This window comes from Engraulis encrasicolus, chromosome 2 (genome assembly GCF_034702125.1).
Source record: "Engraulis encrasicolus isolate BLACKSEA-1 chromosome 2, IST_EnEncr_1.0, whole genome shotgun sequence".
Lineage (NCBI taxonomy): Eukaryota > Metazoa > Chordata > Actinopteri > Clupeiformes > Engraulidae > Engraulis > Engraulis encrasicolus.
In genome coordinates, this window is record NC_085858.1 from 32,601,017 (window position 1) to 32,623,516 (window position 22,500).

Below are 22,500 nucleotides of genomic sequence, written 5' to 3' on the forward strand. Positions count from 1 at the left end.
ACTATGCAGTACATACTACTGTAGAAGCAAACACACCACTATGCATTAGTGCATAGTACAAACACATGCGTACAAAGTATACATACATACATACATACATACACACACACACACACACACACACACACACACACACACACACACACACACACACACACACGTCTTCCTCTTCCTCACGATGGGCAATTCCATGTCAACCAGAGCATGGGACAATAAAGTAACATATACATTTGAAACATTCGCTTATACCTTCAAGGCATCTGTTTCACAGAGGTAAAAACATTGAACCAGTATGTCATATACGTATGGTTCCCGCCACACTCGCCATTTTAGCAAAATCACAAAATTTACTTTGAATTTGTGCAATTCTGCATTTTCATGACAGCGACTATGTTGAAATCCATAAATTAGTGGAAAAAAAAGCCATCCTAAAAATTGTTTATGAACTTAAAGGGTACTGCTAACTGATATGCAGAGTATGCACACACGCATGTACTATGCAAGACTACACACACACACACACACACACACACACACACACACACACACACACACACACACACACACACACACACACACACACACACACACACACACACACACACACACACACACACACACACCTCATCAGCAACAAAAGAAGCAGCAGTTCCCCTACTCTGCAGTATTACTGTCAGTGAACTCGAAGGCAGAGTTACCAAGGTCACAGGTTCAGATCAGGGCAGGGCAGCTGTAGAGCATGTCTGTGTATGACTGACAGCGGTCACGTCAGTATGTCTATGTAACATGTGTATTCCATGTGACGCGTCTGCCACTACAGCTGTACAGGATGTCCTTGCAACACAGATGAGTCTGTGTGTTACAGCGGTAGACGTGGCGTACCTTATGTCTCTGTGCAACAGCTGTGGGTGACTTGATGATGCATTGCCTATGTATGACAGCTGGAAGCAAACGCGTTTCAGCTATCAAGCCTTCATCAGTGCGTGGTACCACGCACTGATGAAGGCTTGATAGCCGAAACGCGTTTGCTTTTGGACATGGTGGTAATATAAATGAATAATGAGACGCAGTTTGTGAGTGCGGATTTTTCTTCCTTAAGTTGATACCTTTTATCACGCACCCAAAGACATTTGTTTTTTCCCAAGAAGTTGAGCGCGTCCTTTGCCAAAGCTTGATGACAGCTGGAAGTCCCCATGTCTGGCAGGTGTCTCTGTATTACACATCCATTGTGCATTTCTATTGCATGTAATATTTTATATTATTTTGTTATAACTAGCTTGTGTTGGTAATGCCCCTGAAATGCTAGCCTAGTAAACTAAACGAACCTGCCTAGAAGGAAACTTTTTTCTCCCTGCCGGGTGAGTATTCTTTCCATGCAACAGCCTGGCTTGCCAAGCATCATGAATATCATATCTTTCTGTCAGTGTGCCCATGTCCCTGTGTTAAAGCTGTGTGTGGCGGTTCTCTGCACTGCACATGTAGTTGATATCTCTCTCTTCTATGACTTTCACAGACAGTCAATCAATCAGTGACATCAACAGTCGTGATTGAATCACACAGGCAGCCGACACGGCTGAATCCTTTTAGATAGCAAAAATATTAACAATTAACGATTATTAACTAAATGCAATTAAATTAATATACCTTCACACTACTTGACTTTAAAGGCTTTATTTTTCGTTTAACATTTGCGTCATTAGGTTCACTCAGGATTTCCTAACTCCGAAGAAAGGAATAAAACCTGTTAAGTCAAGCCGTGTGCAGTCTCCCATTTTTACATTTTTAAGTGTCTACTAATCCTGCAGTTACTTGCACACACCTGACCTGAGCTGTGCATGGTTGTCTAAACTTGTATAAATATACTGTACCTTCTTCCAGGCCATCCATTTTCTGCAGGCGTATGATGTCTCCCTTGTGGAAGCTGAGCTGGGCCCGGTCCTCTTTACTGTAACTCACCACCGCCACCACGTACTGGGAGTCCTGGAGGAGGAGGGGGAGGTGGAGGAAGAGGAAGAGAGGGAATAAAAGGAGGAAGACATCTTGCTAGTTACATGTCATGCCATTTACACAAGTAGCAGCTAATAAGCCAAACACATAAAATTGCTCCCAACCCATTTAAAAAAAATATAATAATAATTAACTAAATAAATTAATAGTAAAAATGATTCATGCGGTAACATACACAGTACATTTTGCAGCGTAATTCAAAACGTCCAGATTAGAACCAACCAGAAGATGAGATTAGAAGATTAATTCAGTTTACTCACTATTTGGATTCACTAAGTTGTATTAACTGGGCACCATTTACTGTGTATATGTAACGAAACCCAAAGCCATAGGCTCTGACCTTCTTGAGTTCGGTGATGAAGTGGTCGATCATGGTCTTGACCTGCGGGGCTTTGGCAGAGAAGAGGATGAGCTTCTCATTGGTCAGGTTGAACTCCAGCATGTTCCTCGATGGGACGGTCACAAACAAGATGTCGCCGTAACTGGTGAGATGGGAAAAACAAACAGTTACATAGTGAATAAAGAGGTCATGAGTACTCATGGCTGGACTGGCATACAGGGCAACTGCCCGGTGGACTGCTCAAATAAATCAAAATGACTTACATAGCACATTATCAAACATAATTGTCATTCAATGTGCTTAAGAGTAGAGAAAGAGAAGTATATTGTGTTATAGAGCAATAATTAACTAACCACCAAAGGCTTAAATAAAGCATACTGCTGTTTTTAATTTCTTTTTAAAACAAGATACTGTTGGGGCAGTTCTAATTTGGACAGGAAGTTGGTTCCAGAATTTTTCAGCATAATGACTAAATGCCATTTCACCCTGTCTTGATTAGACCCTAGGCACAACCAGTAGAGGAGATTCTGAAGACCTAAGACATCTATTTTTGCCTGGTCCTCCTCTCAACGTAGTGGTATCAGTCCTCAGTGGTATCAGTATCAGTCCTTCCCGAGTAAGATTTAAATATTCATTTTTGGCTGTTGTGGTCAAAATAGCTCGTAGTAGATGTTATCACAGGCTTCATTGTATCTCTAAGCGGTTGGCAGACCGCTCTTGGCTGAAAATGCCGGTCTAATTTTTTGTCATAGTCCAGCTATGTGAATACTTCATGGTCATGTGGGAGATTGAACTAATGTCTGTCAAAATAGTGGTAGACACTGGCTGTGAGATATTACACTGTAAATACAGTGACCAAGGGAGGCAGGTCAACCATGCCGTTTGGGAAACGTCTGTTTTGCTCTAGGTCAGACCAAGTCTCAAAGAGATTTCGATGAAGTCGATGACAATCAGGCTAGAGAGCAGCACCTGTAAGGCCTCAGGACCCTGAAGTAGTCTGGCCCCGCTGCACTGCTCCGCACCATCTTCAGAAGCTTGATGCCCTTATGGGACACGGACAACACCTGCACCCCCGTGCCCACGCTGCCCTGCACACAAGACAAACACACACACACACACACACACACACACACACACACACACACACACACACACACACACACACACACACACACACACACACACACACACACACACACGGCACAACACGCATGCACACACACAGGTGTGCACACACATACACACATTACACAGACAGCACACATTACACACACACACACACACACACGTGCACGCACATACACACATTACACTCATTACAGACACACACAGCACAACACGCATGCACAGACACACAGACGTGCACGCACATACACACATTACACACATTACACACATTACACACACACACAAACACACACACAGAAAGAGAAACTCAGAATGAAGGATATTCATTTCAAATGACCTTTTAGGTGCAGTAAAACATAGATGAGAAAAGACCATACTCACAGAGGCAGGAAAGAGCCTTGAGAAATAGATATCCCACGTGTCTCTGGCTGCTGTCACCACCTTCTTCTTCACGTTGTCGTCTGAAGAAGTCGAGCCTATAGTGACGTTGTTCTCCTCTTATAAAAAGACATCAAAACAAAACAACATCAGCTACTAGTAAATACCGTAAATAAACAAAGTAGTACATAAAAAGCAAACAACATATTACATGAATACATACACGTAAATAAAAAAGCAAAATGCATAAAAATAAAAACACAACACTTCACAGTTACACCAAAACTAGTTACCAAAGAGGGATTTCATGGTCTGTCTCTCCTCTTTAGTGATGCGAATGCAAGCCTCGGAGAAGGTGTCATGGACGACCTGAAAGAGTTAAAAACACTGCATTGTAGGGATGCACATTATTGATAACTTCATTAATTGTTAGTTGATTGACCTTATTGATTGATTTAAGATTAATTGATAAGCAGTGTTTTTCCCCCCCCATATCTCAATGTCCCCCCCCTCCCCCAAAAAACTATTAAATCTAAAAAATGTAATTAAAAATGAGGTAAAATGCTGAACTGAAATTAATGTTTATTTATATTCTTTAATCCAAAGGTGACTGACATGCTCTTCACACACACTTGGTCATGCCCATTTCACCTGGGTCTCTCGCCGGTCCAGTTGGCCATAAATTGCGATTCATTTTTAACGGGAGTCAATTCATTGATTAATTGTTGACATCCCTACTTCAGTGCATTACACATAGCAGACACTTTTATCCACATCAACAGATATCCAGGCCCGGCTACACATCTTAATCCAAGCTACAGTTATGCAGAGAAACGCAGAGTATAACAGAACAACATAGCATAACAGCCAGTGTTTCTCTAGGCCAGCCAGTGTGTCTTTCTTTTCTTTCTGTGACTGCTGAACATGAAATCAACCCTCAGTCCAACATGTGTTGCCAGGGCAGTATTTCAAGAACATGGTTAAGTGATAAACCTGTTTAAGTTAACTAACTGGAAGTGGTAAACCTGCTAATATATACGTAGACCACAGGTGTCATTCGGTTAAGAACATTACCACTACCTTAAGGTTTACATAACCTGGTTTACTGGAAAGCCAGGTTCTTGGAATACCCCCGGGCACTACTAGTGTAACATACCTGTTTGAAAAGAAGATCCAGCACCAAGGGGTGATTAAAGCTGTCTTTGGGGTAAAAAACCTGGAAAACAGAATACAAATTCTAAGCCAAAGAGACAAGACAAACTGTGACCTGTACCCTGCATGTTTTGTACTTTTAGTGAGTGAATTTACTAATTTCACGCATGACATCATGACACATTGAGAAAACATTGAGCAAACAATCCACCATTCAATTGGTTGTTCATTTACTGCTGTTACAAATCATGGTTCATTTGTTTTAACAGTATTCAGACGAATTCAACTTTTTAGTTTAAAAAAAAAATCATATTTGTTGCTCTGAGTGGGCTCAGCATCTAAAATGGCTATGCGTGTGATTGCAGACAGTGAACACATCCTATTCAGTGCCGTTGAGTCTCTGACCTCCTTCCTGAGGTAGATCTTCCAGGGCACATTGGTGTAGGTGTAGTGCTCCTCGCTGCTCCTCTTGTGCAGCTTGGTCTTGATCATCTCCGTCTCCACCGGGAGATCTCTGGACACTGACAGATAAATGATTACAACACACCCAATCAGTCAGCCAGTCACAGTCAGTCACAGTCTTCTTTCAGAAAGTGTGCTCAACTTTTTTTACAAGGTCCTCAGGTGCGAGCGGACAGATTTGTTTTTGTTGAAAAGCCACACTCTCTATAGATGCTGAAGATGGCTTATGAGGCCTCATGCTAACCAACAATAATAAAATACAAACATGGTAGAGCAAAAAGCCATGCAGCATAATCAAAATGCACCTGTCAGTCCAAATGTTCAAAGGATTGGCATCAACTGCCAAGTTGCAGGACAAGGAAGGGTAATGAAGGTTAACATTGCTGAAAACACTGCTGAACTCCTCCTGTGTTAAAGCTTTGCCTGCTCCTCCTCAATTAAAATCTCTAGCATTGTTGTGGGCGATCGGTTTTCTTTCACACTTGTCAACCACAACCACATGACAGCACAACAAAACAGACGTGCAGTATAATTAATGCAAACCTGCCAATCAATAACCATCCCACAGCAGCACAGCAAACAGCAAAATGCTGGCGTGTAGGTGTAGTCTCTCTCTCGCTCTCTCTCTCTCTCTCTCTCTCTCTCACACAGACACAGACACAGACACACACAGACACACACAGACACACACAGACACACACACACACACACACACACACACACACACACACACACACACACACACACACACACACACACACACACACACACAGTGTTCTTCCTAGTGTGTCCATCAGACCTGTCAATCACAGCTGACGTGAGATTCCTATTGGACGTTGCAGTACCTGGCTCGGGCAGCGGGAGCCTGTGGCTGACGGCTGGCACGGGGGGCTGGGACCTCCTGATGGTCTTGGGCACTCGGTTCTCATCGTATCGCGAGCCTGGCGCTGGTCCAGGGGGTGGGGGGCCATACACCTTCTTTCTCTGTGGGGATGGGTGATGGTATTGTGGAGGATGAGACGGTGTGGTGGAGGGATGGAAAACATTGGTTAGTTAAGCCCTTACATTTACAGTAAGACATGGTCTCATAACAATGTTAGCCTGCATGGCAATGGTCAAGATGTGCTATTAGAAAATACATCATTGTGATCTCCTTGTAATTCTGTTTTACCAAGTTGTCTTTTTTTTAGAGTTGTCATCTCTGTAATCAAACTGGTATCAAACCATTCCACATTCCAGAGCAACAACAATGTGCACCAAGAAGCTACAGTGCCTTAGTACCAGTAGGACTGAAAAAAATGCTTTTGGCAGGAGAAAATGGGAATGAAATATGTGTTTGATGAAGGGATGTGTTAAATTTTACTCAACCGGGGCAGGTGGAGCACTCATCTGGTCTTTCAGGATCAGCATGGCTTCATCGTGAGGATCTGGCCTCCTCACAAACACTTTACCTTCTCTTCTGTTGAGGAGAACAAGGAAAGCTAGATCCAAACACAGATATGATAGAGTAGACAGACATGTAGGTAGATATACAATAGATCAAAAGACAGGCATAGATAGATAGACAGACAGACAGACAGACAGACAGACAGACAGACAGACAGACAGACAGACAGACAGACAGACAGACAGACAGACAGACAGACAGACAGACAGACAGACAGATAGATAGATAGATAGATAGATAGATAGATAGATAGATAGATAGATAGATCAACCAAGATGACTTATACTGCACATTACCATACATAACTGACATTCCATGTGTTAAAGAGTAGAGGGAGAGAAAAGAGAAGAAAAAGAAAATATATTGTGTTATAGATAGTAGATAATCAACTAACGATAGATAGATAGATAGATAGATAGATAGATAGATAGATAGATAGATAGATAGATAGATAGATAGATAGATAGATAGATAGATAGATAGATAGATAGATAGATAGATAGATAGATAGATAGATAGATAGATAGATAGATAGATAGATATCTGACCTGGGGATGGGTGATGGTTTGGGTGTAGGCGGGTGCTGGTACTGCTTGATAATGTCCTTGATGTTGTGACTGGGCTCCCAGTACTCGGAGTTGGACACTGAGCTGCGAACCACATTCTCTGGGCCTGGGGGCGGACACGGAGCTGAGCCTGAGGCTCAACATAAACAGCAAATGTCAATCTCTTGCCATCCATAACACAATCTTTGTTGCATTTACACATGCATGTCAAGTTATCCAACACATATAGGTATTGACAATTTGAAGACTATTTCTTGTACATATTGAACTGTTGACCTGTATAGCGAAGGGGAGTAAGAGTTGTCCCACTGGAACTCAAACCCAGACCTTCTCGGGAACCAGACTGGGACTCTGACTGCTACACCAAAGAGTCAGGCTTGTTGGCATGGCAGTCAGAACTAAGGCTGATACGATTAATCGACTAATCGTGACTAATCGACTATAAAAATTAGTCGGCAAGAATTTCCAATAGTTGACTAATCGTTTCATTTAATTCAATGCTTTTTTACTTACTTTTCTAATGCTTTATTACTTTATTGAAACCTAAAATTGCCCTGCACCTATGAATTGGACGTTGTATCTAGGAGTAAATAAGCTACTATCGTGATTTAAAGCTCATTGTAAGCTCAGGGACCTAATTTTGACGGTTTCTTTCTTTTTTTCCCCCAATTTCCTTGAAGATTAAAGTGCTAAAGTATTTGAAAAATTAATCGTCTGACTAATTGACTATTCGAAAAAAATAGTTGATAGAAAAATAATCGTTTAGGACAGCCCTAGTCAGAACACCTAGGTCACAACTCTAGTGATGGTCACTCTATCACAACCTGAGATATGATCTCATTGCATACATTAATTATTTTCTAATAATTTTCCAGTGAAAGATGAAAAATACTAAAAAAAAAAGGTTGCCAAAGTTGTTTCCCCAACTACACATACTGTAAGTGAACCACGCCACTGGAATGACTTCAGGATGCCCCTGTGTGTACCTCAGCTGCAGGTCAACAGTCTACCCCTAGCAGAGACAGCTCAGACTTACTCAGAACTACGTGTGTTTTTAGACACAATGTTATGAATCCTTCATCCTAACCATACATCAAAGCCGCACAAGCCTTTGCATTCTCTGCTACACAAGACCAAATCATTACTATTGGCCGTCTACATACAGGTCAGCTGGAAACTGTTGTGAAAGACAAAAAAACAACTACTCTGAAACAATACCAAGTATATTTTGTTTTTCATCCGCCTACGGGTTAGAAACAGAATTGTTACTCATAGAGAATTGCAAGGCTAGGCATCTTCACTGTGTGCAATTCAACTTTGTTTGGGAGCATAAAGCAGTCTTGTGAACCTTTATAATTTCAATTCATGTGCTTATACTCATGAACGGCCATCCGGGTACTTTGCTCTTAAATTTGCGTTACGCCCCTTTATGGGTGAAAACAAACCGAATGTCTCATTGACTTACATGCTACATCGGCTAACCTAAATGAACAGATTCCATGCTTCAGCCACGGCTGTTTGGCTATATTATTTGAACAGCCGGCAACACAACACGTTTTCGGCATGTTGCGCGTGAACAGCGCTTGTCTACAGGTCCGTATCTTTCGTCTATTGAACCCCAACATTACCAATTGACTTGTATGGGTTGTTTTCCCCCATAAATGGGCGTAACGCACATGGAAAACGTCACGCCGTTCATGAGTATCGACCATGGTGAAGTAAATTCAGAGGTCCCTTTCACAATGTCACATGTTTTTTTCCCCCTTTATTATGATAGGACAGTGAAGATAGATGGGAAAGTAGAGAGACGAAGATGGATCGGGAAATGAGCTCAGGCTGGACTAGAAACCTTGGCCCACTGAGCTACGGCTCCCCAACAATGAACCACTGAACACTATTTTTAAACATTAGTGTAAGGTTCACAAAAGCCACTTTGTGTAGCTTCAAGGACAATCATAAACACAAGCATTGGTACACTTACCAGTAGTAGCATTCCATTGTGGAGATCTGTGCGACGACACAGGGGCCTGTCTGTACGGATTAAATTCCATCTCTGGCTTAGTCTACAGGATGACATGAGCACAGAAACATTTAATAAGAACATTCCAGAATGTTCCACAGGATTCAGTTCTAAGAACCTGGTGGAAGAGAGTAGAGGGCCATAGCAGAGTAAAGACTGCTTCAAGCTGCAGACTACTTTATAAAATGCTGAGGAAATCGTACACAACACGGGTAATAGGAAATGAAATGAGGTGATTGTTTCCATGCATGGATGGATGAACGTATTACCTTGATCCCCAAACTTTCTAAATCTGTGTCCCATTTTTTTTTTTCATTCAGTAATTCAGAAAAAGAAAATTCAGGACGAAATGCTTTTCATTTCTACAAACCCTAAAATATTCATACAATTGCTGTTCTGGATGCACATTTGGATATATTTCTTTCATTATAGATTTTTTCCAAGAAGCTTTTGGCCATTCTTCAGAAACATTTGCAAAAGTCTAAATACAGTTAGCACATCATGCGCTTTCCCTAGCCATACAGCTGACACATTTCATACTGTTTTCACACAATAAGCAGTGAGATAATGCATTTCTATGATGCTTGCATTTTATTTTCTTTACATACTGGATAAGCACATCATCAAAGTTATGTATCTTTTATGGCTTATTTGCAAATGCGTACTATGCCAAAAATGGAAATACAACATCCAACACCTTGGTACAGTAAAATGCCTTATCACATCAGCAGGAGTACAGTGGCAATAAAAGTGATATTTTCTTAAAAACAATGAATAGATTACGTTTGGAGGGACAACATGTGAGGGACATAATCTGTAGGTTCAGCAATTGTGTGCCTTATTTTTTCATGAATATTGTTCACTGTAAGCAATATTGTAAAACTTTGTCTATTACACCCGTTCAAACATGTTCTATCATACTGTAAACAGCATTTCTGTAGTCAAAAGTAAAACAAAAATGATTTGTTTCCTACTGGAATCTTTTTGAATGTCACCATAGTATGAGGACATACAGTTCCCTACACACACATTCAGAGTAAAAAAAATAGTGAAATGCATGTTTTGCATGTAAATACCTGTATCTGAGCCAGATTTCTAGTGTTCTGGGAAAGGTAGTGTGTACAGAAAAATATGTGTTTTGAAATGAATACTCAGCATTTAACAGTGTATTAAACAGTAAATTGACCATTTGGCCAATTGTGTTTTGTAGGCGTCAGTCGGACAGGTGTCAGTCAGGTGTTAAGTGTATCCAAAATAAGGGCAAGAGCTTGTTAGCAATTGAAAAAAGGTGTAAATGAATGTTACTCCCATTTTTGATACGTTTTTCCAAGAATGCGAACACATGAAAAAAACCCACTTGGAAACGCTGTGCAGACTAATGTGCTGAGGTGTGTACTATGTGTGTGTATGTGTGTGTGTGTGTGTGTGTGTGTGTGTGTGTGTGTGTGTGTGTGTGTGTGTGTGTGTGTGTGTGTGTGTGTGTGTGTGTGTGTGTGTGTGTGTGTGTGTGTGTGTGAGCGTGCGTGCGTGCATGCGTGCATACTAAAAGTGGTCAGTAGTGTAGGTGTACTGTATGCTGCAGACTCACAGGTGTGTGATGAGCTGCTGGATGTTGTGGGCTCAGGTGCTGTGGGGTCATTGGGGGGACTGGAGTACTGTGACCCCCCATAGAGTTGTACATCTGATGGTGCAGAGCCATGGCCTGCATCGTCATCTGCTGGGCCTACCACACACAGAGAGAGATGGGTTACCAGAGAGCGTATGGATAGTGATATAGAGACGTGTCTAACCCTGTGTCTAACCCTAACCCTAGATCATATATATAGGTAGTGTCATGGAGACCAGTGGTTACCATGGACCCTATAGATAAGGTCATGGACATCAGGCAGGGTCGAAGCTATTGCGGGGGCAAGTGGGGCTCTTGCCCCCTGGCCCAGGGCCCTCCCGGAATGGTGGTGGGGTCTTCACCTTGGCAGGTCATGGGCCAGTGCCCTGGGGCCCTGTGTGCAATTGTTCCACCACTGACACCAGCTGCTACCTAAATACCCTGGGAAATATGCTTCAGGATGCCTGCATTTCCCGCTTCTGTCCCTATATTGACCTGTCCTCAGATTTTTCAGCTGGAACATTATTTTAATATCCATCATCTGTTTCTCTGGGGATTTTCCCCGGATTTCCTCTTAGAAATTGTAGTGACACTGTAGTGACTCACCAATATGATCGCCTGTTGGTTGATGATCGCTTGCTGCTGCGGGGACATGACTGAGGGGTCTACCCCTGCGGGAACAAAACGGGCACACATGCAATACTGCAGAACATCTTTTTTCTGTAACTAATTTGAGCGCTGAACTTCGGCTTTTTTTCGCACACCTCAGCTGGCAGGTGCGTCGGAGATGGCACCATGGGTCACTCAGCAACAGTTCAAAGAAACTCCCGCACACTGACCATTTCGCTGTTCTTTCTTTAACGACGTTTCGGTACTAGACCTTCATCAGGCAATCTCTTTCATTCATCTCAACACAGGCTTTTTCAAAACTTGGTTGACAGATAGCGGACCAATCAGGTCCGACGTTAGAATCACGTCACTCATTCACAGAAAGACGCACCCACAGTGGTGGGTGCTTTGAATAGGCTATAGTGTAGGCCTACATGAACACTGTTAGAGCATTGCACAGAAGATGATAGAACAAAAAACAAAAAAAATAATAAAATAAAATTTTTCACATTTTTTTCTTCTTGGCTACAAGTGGAGACTGTTGAGGAAAAGATGTAAATTAACCCAACATAACATTTAGATTAAATTCGTCATTTAGTCCTTTTGGTGCTAGAGTCTGTAAGGTAAAAATCCAATAGGCCTCGCGTCTTTTTAGTAGCAGGTCATGGTTACCTCCCCTCCGTGGTGCAGCCACCTGCTCAATACCACAGTAGCGCAATTGGGAGATATCATGCTTGCAGTCATTGAAGTGCACTGCTACGGGGTAGTTGCGGTCATTCCTCCTAATCGTGCTCTTATGTTCACTGACGCGTTGTTTGAGCTGTCTTGTGGTTTTCCCCACATATACAAGACCACACGGGCATGTGAGCGTGTATACTACATGTGTGGAGGCGCAAGTGATTACACTTTTTATGGGGAAACTTTTGTTGTTGTGAGGGTGACGGAACGTGCGCGTCTTGAAAGTATTATTGCATTGCGCGCATCCTCCGCAACGGTAGTTCCCCGTCGGTAATGGACTTAGAAGTCTCTGAGATGTTCTTCTGGGCCTGTATCTCGTGAAGTCAGCGTGAACAAGTAGATCTCTGAGGTTCTTTTCTCTCTTGTATACGAAAAGGGGCATGTCTGTCATCAGATGGGCGAGTTCTGGATCAGATTTTAGAATGGGCCAATATTTTTTAAAAATTGGGCGTATGGTGTGTGACAATGGAGAGAAGGATGTAACACAAGTCACTGAAAATTTATTTTCTGTTTTTTTGCTTTTCTTCAGCAGGGCAGCTCGAGATTTATTTAGAGCCGTGTTATAGGCCTTTTCTACCCAATGTATTGGATACCCCCGTTGTAGGAAACGGTCTTTCATGTCATTTGCTTTGTCTATGTAATCCTCAGTTGTTTCACATATTCTCCTGAGGCGAAAAAATTGACTTTTGGGTAGCCCTCGTTTAAGGGGGGTGGGGTGAAAACTACTCGCCAACAGTAGGGTATTCTTGTCCGTTTCTTTTCTGTACAATGTTGTCGACAGGGAGCCATTGTTTTTTTCAACCCACATGTCTAAAAAATGTACCCTTTCCTTGCTGTAGTCTACGGTGAATTCCAAGTTCTCATTAAAACTATTCAGTAGATTAATGAATTCCAACAGTTCCTCCTCAGTGCCATGGTACAAGGTGAATATGTCATCTATGAAGCGAAACCACTTCGATACCCTTGGCAGATGTGTATTCTTTTCCATGTTCATTACAAAATTTCTTTCAAAAAAGCCCACAAAAAGATTTGCATAGTTGGGTGCACAAATAGATCCCATGCTTGTGCCCGATACTTGTAGATAAAAGTCTCCATTGAACATAAAGTAATTTTTTCTCATGACAAAGGCAGCCAGGTCAATCAAAAATTCACTAGGTGGCGTAGCGCCACTCTCTCGGTCTTTTAAATAAAAGTCCAGCGCTTCCAGACCGCTCTCATGCGGTATGTTGGTGTAAAGACTGGCAATGTCAAGTGTGACTAGAAACACCTCATCGGATAGGTCTGTCACCGTTGATATCTTGTTAATAAAGTCAGTGGTGTCTTTGATATACGCTGGCAATGTGTGTACATAGGGCTTGATATAAGAGTCAACGAACTCCGATAGAGGCGCCAGTAGAGAATCGATCTGTGCAATTATAGGGCGTCCGGGTGGGTTAGTCAATGACTTGTGTACTTTGGGAAGTGTGTAAAACACAGGGCGGATTGGGTGTTGGCAGTAAAGGAAATCAAATTCGGCTTTTGTTATCCAGTTGTTTTCTCTCGCTCTTTCCAGATAGGTGCGCACTTCTTTTTGGAAAGCATTTGTGGGATCGGATTTCAGTCTCTTATAAAACTTTTTGTTTGACAATTGAGATACAATCTCTGCCTCATATTTGTCCGTATCCTGAACACAAATTCCCCCGCCTTTATCTGATGGTTTAATAACCAAATCGTTGTCATTAATCAATTCCATTAGTGCCTTCCGCTCATTTTCGGGAAGGTTATTTTTGACTTTCATTGGTTTTTCAACGTTGTTAAATATGTCATGTTCTACAAGTCTACAAAAAGTGTTGATCGAGGCATTCATTGAGTTGGGGCAGAACAAGCTCTTTGGTTTGAAAGTGGGAGTCTGGGTGGTGGTGGGTGTGCTTACGGTGTCATTTTTGGAAAATAAGTGTTTCAGTTTAATTTGTCGAAAACATTTGAATAGGTCGACTTTCAGTCCAAACGCATTAATTCCACTGGTGGGCACAAACGATAATCCTTTGGACAGGAGGGAAGTTTGATCAGCGGATAATTCTTTTGAAGAGATGTTAATTACCGTCTCTGTCTGTGGTGTGTCCACTGTTGGTCCGATCCGCGAAAGGCGCTTCCCCCTCCTGCATTTCTTTTTCCGCCTCTCTGGCCTCTCCTCCGATTCTCTAAAAAAGTTGCGGCTTGGCTGGGGCCGCTGGAGTCACTATCCAGGGTAAAGTCGCTTTCCAGAGTAGAATATCCTCTGCCAGGTCGCTGCATTCCGCGTTGATTCGGCCTTGATGAGCGTGCTGGGCGCCTTGGTGCAGGTGTTCTCGTGCGTAATGGCGCGCTCGCTGTTTGGTGCGGCATTCCTGGTTCGTCCTTGATTTGCCACTTGTACACTTCATTTCTCTTGTAATCCTCTGCGTCCCGTTTGTATTTACTCAGCTTCATTGTTTGCAGCTCCTCCTTGTATTTCGCCACAGAACCCTTGATTGTCTGTTCAATGGTTGAGAAGTCAGGTCCAAACTTTTGTTTCATGTTGTTCTCCAGCGTTTCAATCTCTGCTTTCGCCTGCTGTGCTTCAGTAGTTCCTTGCTCGATTGTGAGTAGCATGAGGTCCAAGGAGCACTTGTTGAGAATGCTTTCCCATCTTTCCATGAAGGCGTCATCCGATTCCCCGATTGCTGGGGCTTTTTGGATCCTTAACCCTCTGGGGATTCTCTTGTTTCTCCAATACTCGCTTAATGTTGCGCTGTGCATTCGAAGTCGTATTTCTTGAAGATGTAGTCTTTCTAACTTGGTTTTTTCGTCTTCGTATGTCAGCATTTTCTCCATTTCCTCGTTGTCAATTAGTATCCTTCCGGCGTATTCCTCTGTGAATTCGAATGTCTTTGCGTGGTTTTTGTGTCAATGTATTAATTTCTTGAAATGAAGTCATTTTCTTGATGATTTCTTAGAAACAAGCGAAGAGGGTGCCGAAAAACTAAAGAAACCCTGGGTAGGGTTCTACTACGTTGAACTTCGGCTTTTTTTCGCACACCTCAGCTGGCAGGTGCGTCGGAGATGGCACCATGGGTCACTCAGCAACAGTTCAAAGAAACTCCCGCACACTGACCATTTCGCTGTTCTTTCTTTCTAGTACCGAAACGACGTTTCGGTACTAGACCTTCATCAGGCAATCTCTTTCATTCATCTCAACACAGGCTTTTTCAAAACTTGGTTGACAGATAGCGGACCAATCAGGTCCGACGTTAGAATCACGTCACTCATTCACAGAAAGACGCACCCACAGTGGTGGGTGCTTTGAATAGGCTATAGTGTAGGCCTACATGAACACTGTTAGAGCATTGCACAGAAGATGATAGAACAAAAAACAAAAATAATAATGTTCTATCATCTTCTGTGCAATGCTCTAACAGTGTTCATGTAGGCCTACACTATAGCCTATTCAAAGCACCCACCACTGTGGGTGCGTCTTTCTGTGAATGAGTGACGTGATTCTAACGTCGGACCTGATTGGTCCGCTATCTGTCAACCAAGTTTTGAAAAAGCCTGTGTTGAGATGAATGAAAGAGATTGCCTGATGAAGGTCTAGTACCGAAACGTCGTTTATTAAAGAAAGAACAGCGAAATGGTCAGTGTGCGGGAGTTTCTTTGAACTGTTGCTGAGTGACCCATGGTGCCATCTCCGACGCACCTGCCAGCTGAGGTGTGCGAAAAAAAGCCGAAGTTCAACGTAGTAGAACCCTACCCAGGGTTTCTTTAGTTTTTCGGCACCCTCTTCGCTTGTTTCTAAGAAATCATCAAGAAAATGACTTCATTTCAAGAAATCAATGCATTGACACAAAACCACGCAAAGACATTCGAATTCACAGAGGAAGACGCCGGAAGGATACTAATTGACAACGAGGAAATGGAGAAAATGCTGACATACGAAGATGAAAAAACCAAGTTAGAAAGACTACATCTTCAAGAAATACGACTTCGAATGCACAGCGCAACATTAAGCGAGTATTGGAGAAACAAGAGAATCCCCAGAGGGTTAAGGATCCAAAAAGCCCCAGCAATCGGGGAATCGGATGACGCCTTCATGGAAAGATGGGAAAGCATTCTCAACAAGTGCTCCTTGGACCTCATGCTACTCACAATCGAGCAAGGAACTACTGAAGCACAGCAGGCGAAAGCAGAGATTGAAACGCTGGAGAACAACATGAAACAAAAGTTTGGACCTGACTTCTCAACCATTGAACAGACAATCAAGGGTTCTGTGGCGAAATACAAGGAGGAGCTGCAAACAATGAAGCTGAGTAAATACAAACGGGACGCAGAGGATTACAAGAGAAATGAAGTGTACAAGTGGCAAATCAAGGACGAACCAGGAATGCCGCACCAAACAGCGAGCGCGCCATTACGCACGAGAACACCTGCACCAAGGCGCCCAGCACGCTCATCAAGGCCGAATCAACGCGGAATGCAGCGACCTGGCAGAGGATATTCTACTCTGGAAAGCGACTTTACCCTGGATAGTGACTCCAGCGGCCCCAGCCAAGCCGCAACTTTTTTAGAGAATCGGAGGAGAGGCCAGAGAGGCTAAAAAGAAATGCAGGAGGGGGAAGCGCCTTTCGCGGATCGGACCAACAGTGGACACACCACAGACAGAGACGGTAATTAACATCTCTTCAAAAGAATTATCCGCTGATCAAACTTCCCTCCTGTCCAAAGGATTATCGTTTGTGCCCACCAGTGGAATTAATGCGTTTGGACTGAAAGTCGACCTATTCAAATGTTTTCGACAAATTAAACTGAAACACTTATTTTCCAAAATGACACCGTAAGCACACCCACCACCACCCAGACTCCCACTTTCAAACCAAAGAGCTTGTTCTGCCCCAACTCAATGAATGCCTCGATCAACACTTTTTGTAGACTTGTAGAACATGACATATTTAACAACGTTGAAAAACCAATGAAAGTCAAAAATAACCTTCCCGAAAATGAGCGGAAGGCACTAATGGAATTGATTAATGACAACGATTTGGTTATTAAACCATCAGATAAAGGCGGGGGAATTTGTGTTCAGGATACGGACAAATATGAGGCAGAGATTGTATCTCAATTGTCAAACAAAAAGTTTTATAAGAGACTGAAATCCGATCCCACAAATGCTTTCCAAAAAGAAGTGCGCACCTATCTGGAAAGAGCGAGAGAAAACAACTGGATAACAAAAGCCGAATTTGATTTCCTTTACTGCCAACACCCAATCCGCCCTGTGTTTTACACACTTCCCAAAGTACACAAGTCATTGACTAACCCACCCGGACGCCCTATAATTGCACAGATCGATTCTCTACTGGCGCCTCTATCGGAGTTCGTTGACTCTTATATCAAGCCCTATGTACACACATTGCCAGCGTATATCAAAGACACCACTGACTTTATTAACAAGATATCAACGGTGACAGACCTATCCGATGAGGTGTTTCTAGTCACACTTGACATTGCCAGTCTTTACACCAACATACCGCATGAGAGCGGTCTGGAAGCGCTGGACTTTTATTTAAAAGACCGAGAGAGTGGCGCTACGCCACCTAGTGAATTTTTGATTGACCTGGCTGCCTTTGTCATGAGAAAAAATTACTTTATGTTCAATGGAGACTTTTATCTACAAGTATCGGGCACAAGCATGGGATCTATTTGTGCACCCAACTATGCAAATCTTTTTGTGGGCTTTTTTGAAAGAAATTTTGTAATGAACATGGAAAAGAATACACATCTGCCAAGGGTATCGAAGTGGTTTCGCTTCATAGATGACATATTCACCTTGTACCATGGCACTGAGGAGGAACTGTTGGAATTCATTAATCTACTGAATAGTTTTAATGAGAACTTGGAATTCACCGTAGACTACAGCAAGGAAAGGGTACATTTTTTAGACATGTGGGTTGAAAAAAACAATGGCTCCCTGTCGACAACATTGTACAGAAAAGAAACGGACAAGAATACCCTACTGTTGGCGAGTAGTTTTCACCCCACCCCCCTTAAACGAGGGCTACCCAAAAGTCAATTTTTTCGCCTCAGGAGAATATGTGAAACAACTGAGGATTACATAGACAAAGCAAATGACATGAAAGACCGTTTCCTACAACGGGGGTATCCAATACATTGGGTGGAAAAGGCCTATCACACGGCTCTAAATAAACCTCGCGCTGCCCTGCTGAAGAAAAGCAAAAAACAGAAAGGAAATTTTCAGTGACTTGTTTTACATCCTTCTCTCCATTGTCACACACCATACGCCCAACTTTTAAAAAATATTGGCACATTCTAAAATCTGATCCAGAACTCGCCCATCTGATGACAGACATGCCCCTTTTCGTATACAAGAGAGAAAAGAACCTCAGAGATCTACTTGTTCACGCTGACTTCACGAGATACAGGCCCAGAAGAACATCTCAGAGACTTCTAAGTCCATTACCGACGGGGAACTACCGTTGCGGAGGATGCGCGCAATGCAATAATACTTTCAAGACGCGCACGTTCCGTCACCCTCACAACAACAAAAGTTTCCCCATAAAAAGTGTAATCACTTGCGCCTCCACACATGTAGTATACACGCTCACATGCCCGTGTGGTCTTGTATATGTGGGGAAAACCACAAGACAGCTCAAACAACGCGTCAGTGAACATAAGAGCACGATTAGGAGGAATGACCGCAACTACCCCGTAGCAGTGCACTTCAATGACTGCAAGCATGATATCTCCCAATTGCGCTACTGTGGTATTGAGCAGGTGGCTGCACCACGGAGGGGAGGTAACCATGACCTGCTACTAAAAAGACGCGAGGCCTATTGGATTTTTACCTTACAGACTCTAGCACCAAAAGGACTAAATGACGAATTTAATCTAAATGTTATGTTGGGTTAATTTACATCTTTTCCTCAACAGTCTCCACTTGTAGCCAAGAAGAAAAAAATGTGAAAAATTTTATTTTATTATTATTTTTGTTTTTTGTTCTATCATCTTCTGTGCAATGCTCTAACAGTGTTCATGTAGGCCTACACTATAGCCTATTCAAAGCACCCACCACTGTGGGTGCGTCTTTCTGTGAATGAGTGACGTGATTCTAACGTCGGACCTGATTGGTCCGCTATCTGTCAACCAAGTTTTGAAAAAGCCTGTGTTGAGATGAATGAAAGAGATTGCCTGATGAAGGTCTAGTACCGAAACGTCGTTTATTAAAGAAAGAACAGCGAAATGGTCAGTGTGCGGGAGTTTCTTTGAACTGTAACTAATTTGAGCGCAAAAGCATTTTGAATACAGCAGAGCAGAAAGCAGAGAAAAGTCAAAAGACTTGTCTGGCAGTTTGTCCATACCTGGCACATTAGGTATGTCTGGCACGTTAGGCATAGCTGGCATGGGGGCGATAGCTGGCATTGCGCGTTCTGCTGGCACTGCAGGGGGAGCGGGAGCAGGCGTAGGGGCAGGAGCGGGGGCAGGAGTAGGAGCAGGAGCAGGGGCAGGGGTAAGATCGGGCACAAGGGCAGGGGCAGGGTCGGCAGCGAGAGGGGGAGATTGGGAGGCTGGCGCGGGAATGGGGGGCATCATTCCCCCCTCCATGGGCAGGACTGGCACCGCTGCAGGGGAGGGAAGCGCAGCACAATCAGGGGAGGTGAGGGATGGTTACACTACTCTAGTCTACTCTGCACACACACAAGCAAGCACATTTAGTTCACGCGTATAGACATACGTACACACACACACACACACACAAACAACACACACATACACACACACACACACACACACACACACACACACACACACACACACACACACACACACACACACACACACACACACACACACACACACACACACACACACACACACACACACTGCAACCAAGGGAGTTTGGGCCAAGTCTTGTATACACTCACAACAGATCCACACAAACACACAACCACACACTCACACAGACGATGACACACAGGGAGACCAGGCCAAGCCAGAGACACGAGTTTTATGCCTCAACCAATTTTAATTATAACAGTTAAAAATTTGAAATAACAGAAAAATGTAATGGTTTACAGTTGGTGACGATCATTAAATTAGTACATGCTCATTAGGGATGATAATCCTTGTTGGTTTATCATTTTAGAAATGTAAGCACTGCAATGTGTATGACACATGACCCATCACAGATCAGTTGAATGGGAATATTGTAAATTGTGTTCGATAATCGAGTCAAAATTTTGCCCGTGTAGCTGAAACTACAACAAGCAAAAAAATGCTAGATACACACAAAAAGTTAACTTCTACTGAAAGTAAAAAAACGAATTGCAAACTCACAAATCCAAACAGAGGTCAGAATCTTGTAATAAAGTAGCCGGTCGCCCCCACTTGAATTGATTCTGTTCCTAAACCCTCCCATTGATACTAAGCATCGTCTGCATTATTCATGGACTTGAAAGCAGAGAGCCACCAGAGAACTGAAGCGGAGGTAGCACAGACTGCAAATTGGATCGACTAAAACAGACACACACACACACACTTGCACGCACACACAAACACACGTACACACGTACATGCACACATGCACACGCACGCACGCACGCACGCACACACACACACACACACACACACACACACACACACACACACACACACACACACACACACACACACACACACACACACACACACACACACACACACACACACACACACACACACGAATACCACACTCACCTCCAGGTGCTGGAGGGGGTCTGCCTGATGGGGGCTTCTCTCCTTCCCCTTCCCCAGCCGCGAGGCCTCCTGCTCCCATCATCCGGCTGGACATACTGGCCGCCCTCTCCATGTCCTGGAGCACAGGTGAGAGGCACAGGCAGTGCAGTGGAGAGGCAGTGAGTTTGTGTGTGTCTGCTTCCTCAGACAGCCAGAGATAGAGTCTATGAGCATCTGTGCTGGTTGGACAGCTAGGGAACGAGTGAGTGAGTATGTGTGTGTGTGTGTGTACTGTGTAAAAACTTTACAGCCAGGACCCCTGGGTGCTGCTCTGCTGTGCCCCAAAGGGAACTCTATCCCCCCTGGGGAGTACCTTATACCCTGTAAAGAGGCGCACACACACTTCAGCACAGCCACAGCCACAGCTCACTGGCCACCAAGGGCTCAGGCTCAGGCTGCTCATGCTCACTTTCCAGACCTACAGATTTGATACTATTGATGCCACAGACACATGCTAATTCACATTACTAACATACTTGACTATGTTATGCTTTATCGTTTTAGGTCTAAATACTGTGTCATTGAATGTTGCCAGTGTTCAAAGCTATATTATTTAAAGATAGACAAAGACAGACAACAAAATATTTACGTTATACTTCTTTAAACCCTTCTTTAAAACCTCCTTCTTTAGCAGTCAAGTAAAGCAAGCATTTATGAGGTGCTTGGTGCAGCAAGAAATACGGTAACATAGTAACCTAATCACCCCCATTGACTGGGAACTGTGACTGATCAAGAACACTTGATACATTCCAGGGCCCACACAAAACAACAGTGTTTCGTCCAGTCTGCAAAATAGCTCTTAAATTACCTGACTGCTCGCTTAACCACCACATTTCTCATAAGCAAATAAGCACATCTCGAGGAATTTCTTGAGGGGCTGATGACTATAATTCTGGACTTTTTTTCCGTGTCACTGATAGTTCCGACTCACTGGTGGGTGACTGGCCTGCTCTGGATCATTTACTCGCTGTGACAAGGTTCAGTGCACTAACATGGTCTTACTGGGGGGTAATGTGGATGATGTGACCCAAGCCTCCACACACGCAAAGAGTGTTTCAGCTATGGTGGTCGAAATACATACATGAACAACTAGATTCTAGAGTGGATTCAATTTTTTTTTTTATGGATAGTGAATTGAATGCAGAATATAATAAAATTGAATTACTAGAAGATAATGAAGAGAAGAGAGGAGACGAGAAGAAAAGGCAAGAGAACAGAACAGAACAGAACAGAACAGAAGATAATGAAGAGAAGAGAAGAGAAGAG

The 22,500-nt window shown here is 43.1% G+C and overlaps 1 protein-coding gene across 1 annotated transcript in view; it reads right to left on the bottom strand.

Moving 5' to 3' along the window:
* Positions 1-22,500, bottom strand: part of myo15aa (myosin XVAa) — a 63,904-nt gene that overhangs the window by 17,139 nt on the left and 24,265 nt on the right. The window contains exons 33-47 of the mRNA XM_063186788.1: positions 21,196-21,310; positions 19,821-20,081; positions 11,713-11,777; positions 11,089-11,223; positions 9,462-9,543; positions 7,463-7,610; positions 6,836-6,926; positions 6,313-6,451; positions 5,411-5,526; positions 5,010-5,069; positions 4,147-4,222; positions 3,857-3,972; positions 3,317-3,435; positions 2,348-2,489; positions 1,869-1,980 (exon numbers count right to left, since the gene is read on the bottom strand). Of these exons, the coding sequence (XP_063042858.1) occupies positions 1,869-1,980; positions 2,348-2,489; positions 3,317-3,435; positions 3,857-3,972; positions 4,147-4,222; positions 5,010-5,069; positions 5,411-5,526; positions 6,313-6,451; positions 6,836-6,926; positions 7,463-7,610; positions 9,462-9,543; positions 11,089-11,223; positions 11,713-11,777; positions 19,821-20,081; positions 21,196-21,310 (1,777 nt within the window). The remainder of the gene's footprint in view (positions 1-1,868; positions 1,981-2,347; positions 2,490-3,316; positions 3,436-3,856; positions 3,973-4,146; positions 4,223-5,009; positions 5,070-5,410; positions 5,527-6,312; positions 6,452-6,835; positions 6,927-7,462; positions 7,611-9,461; positions 9,544-11,088; positions 11,224-11,712; positions 11,778-19,820; positions 20,082-21,195; positions 21,311-22,500) is intronic.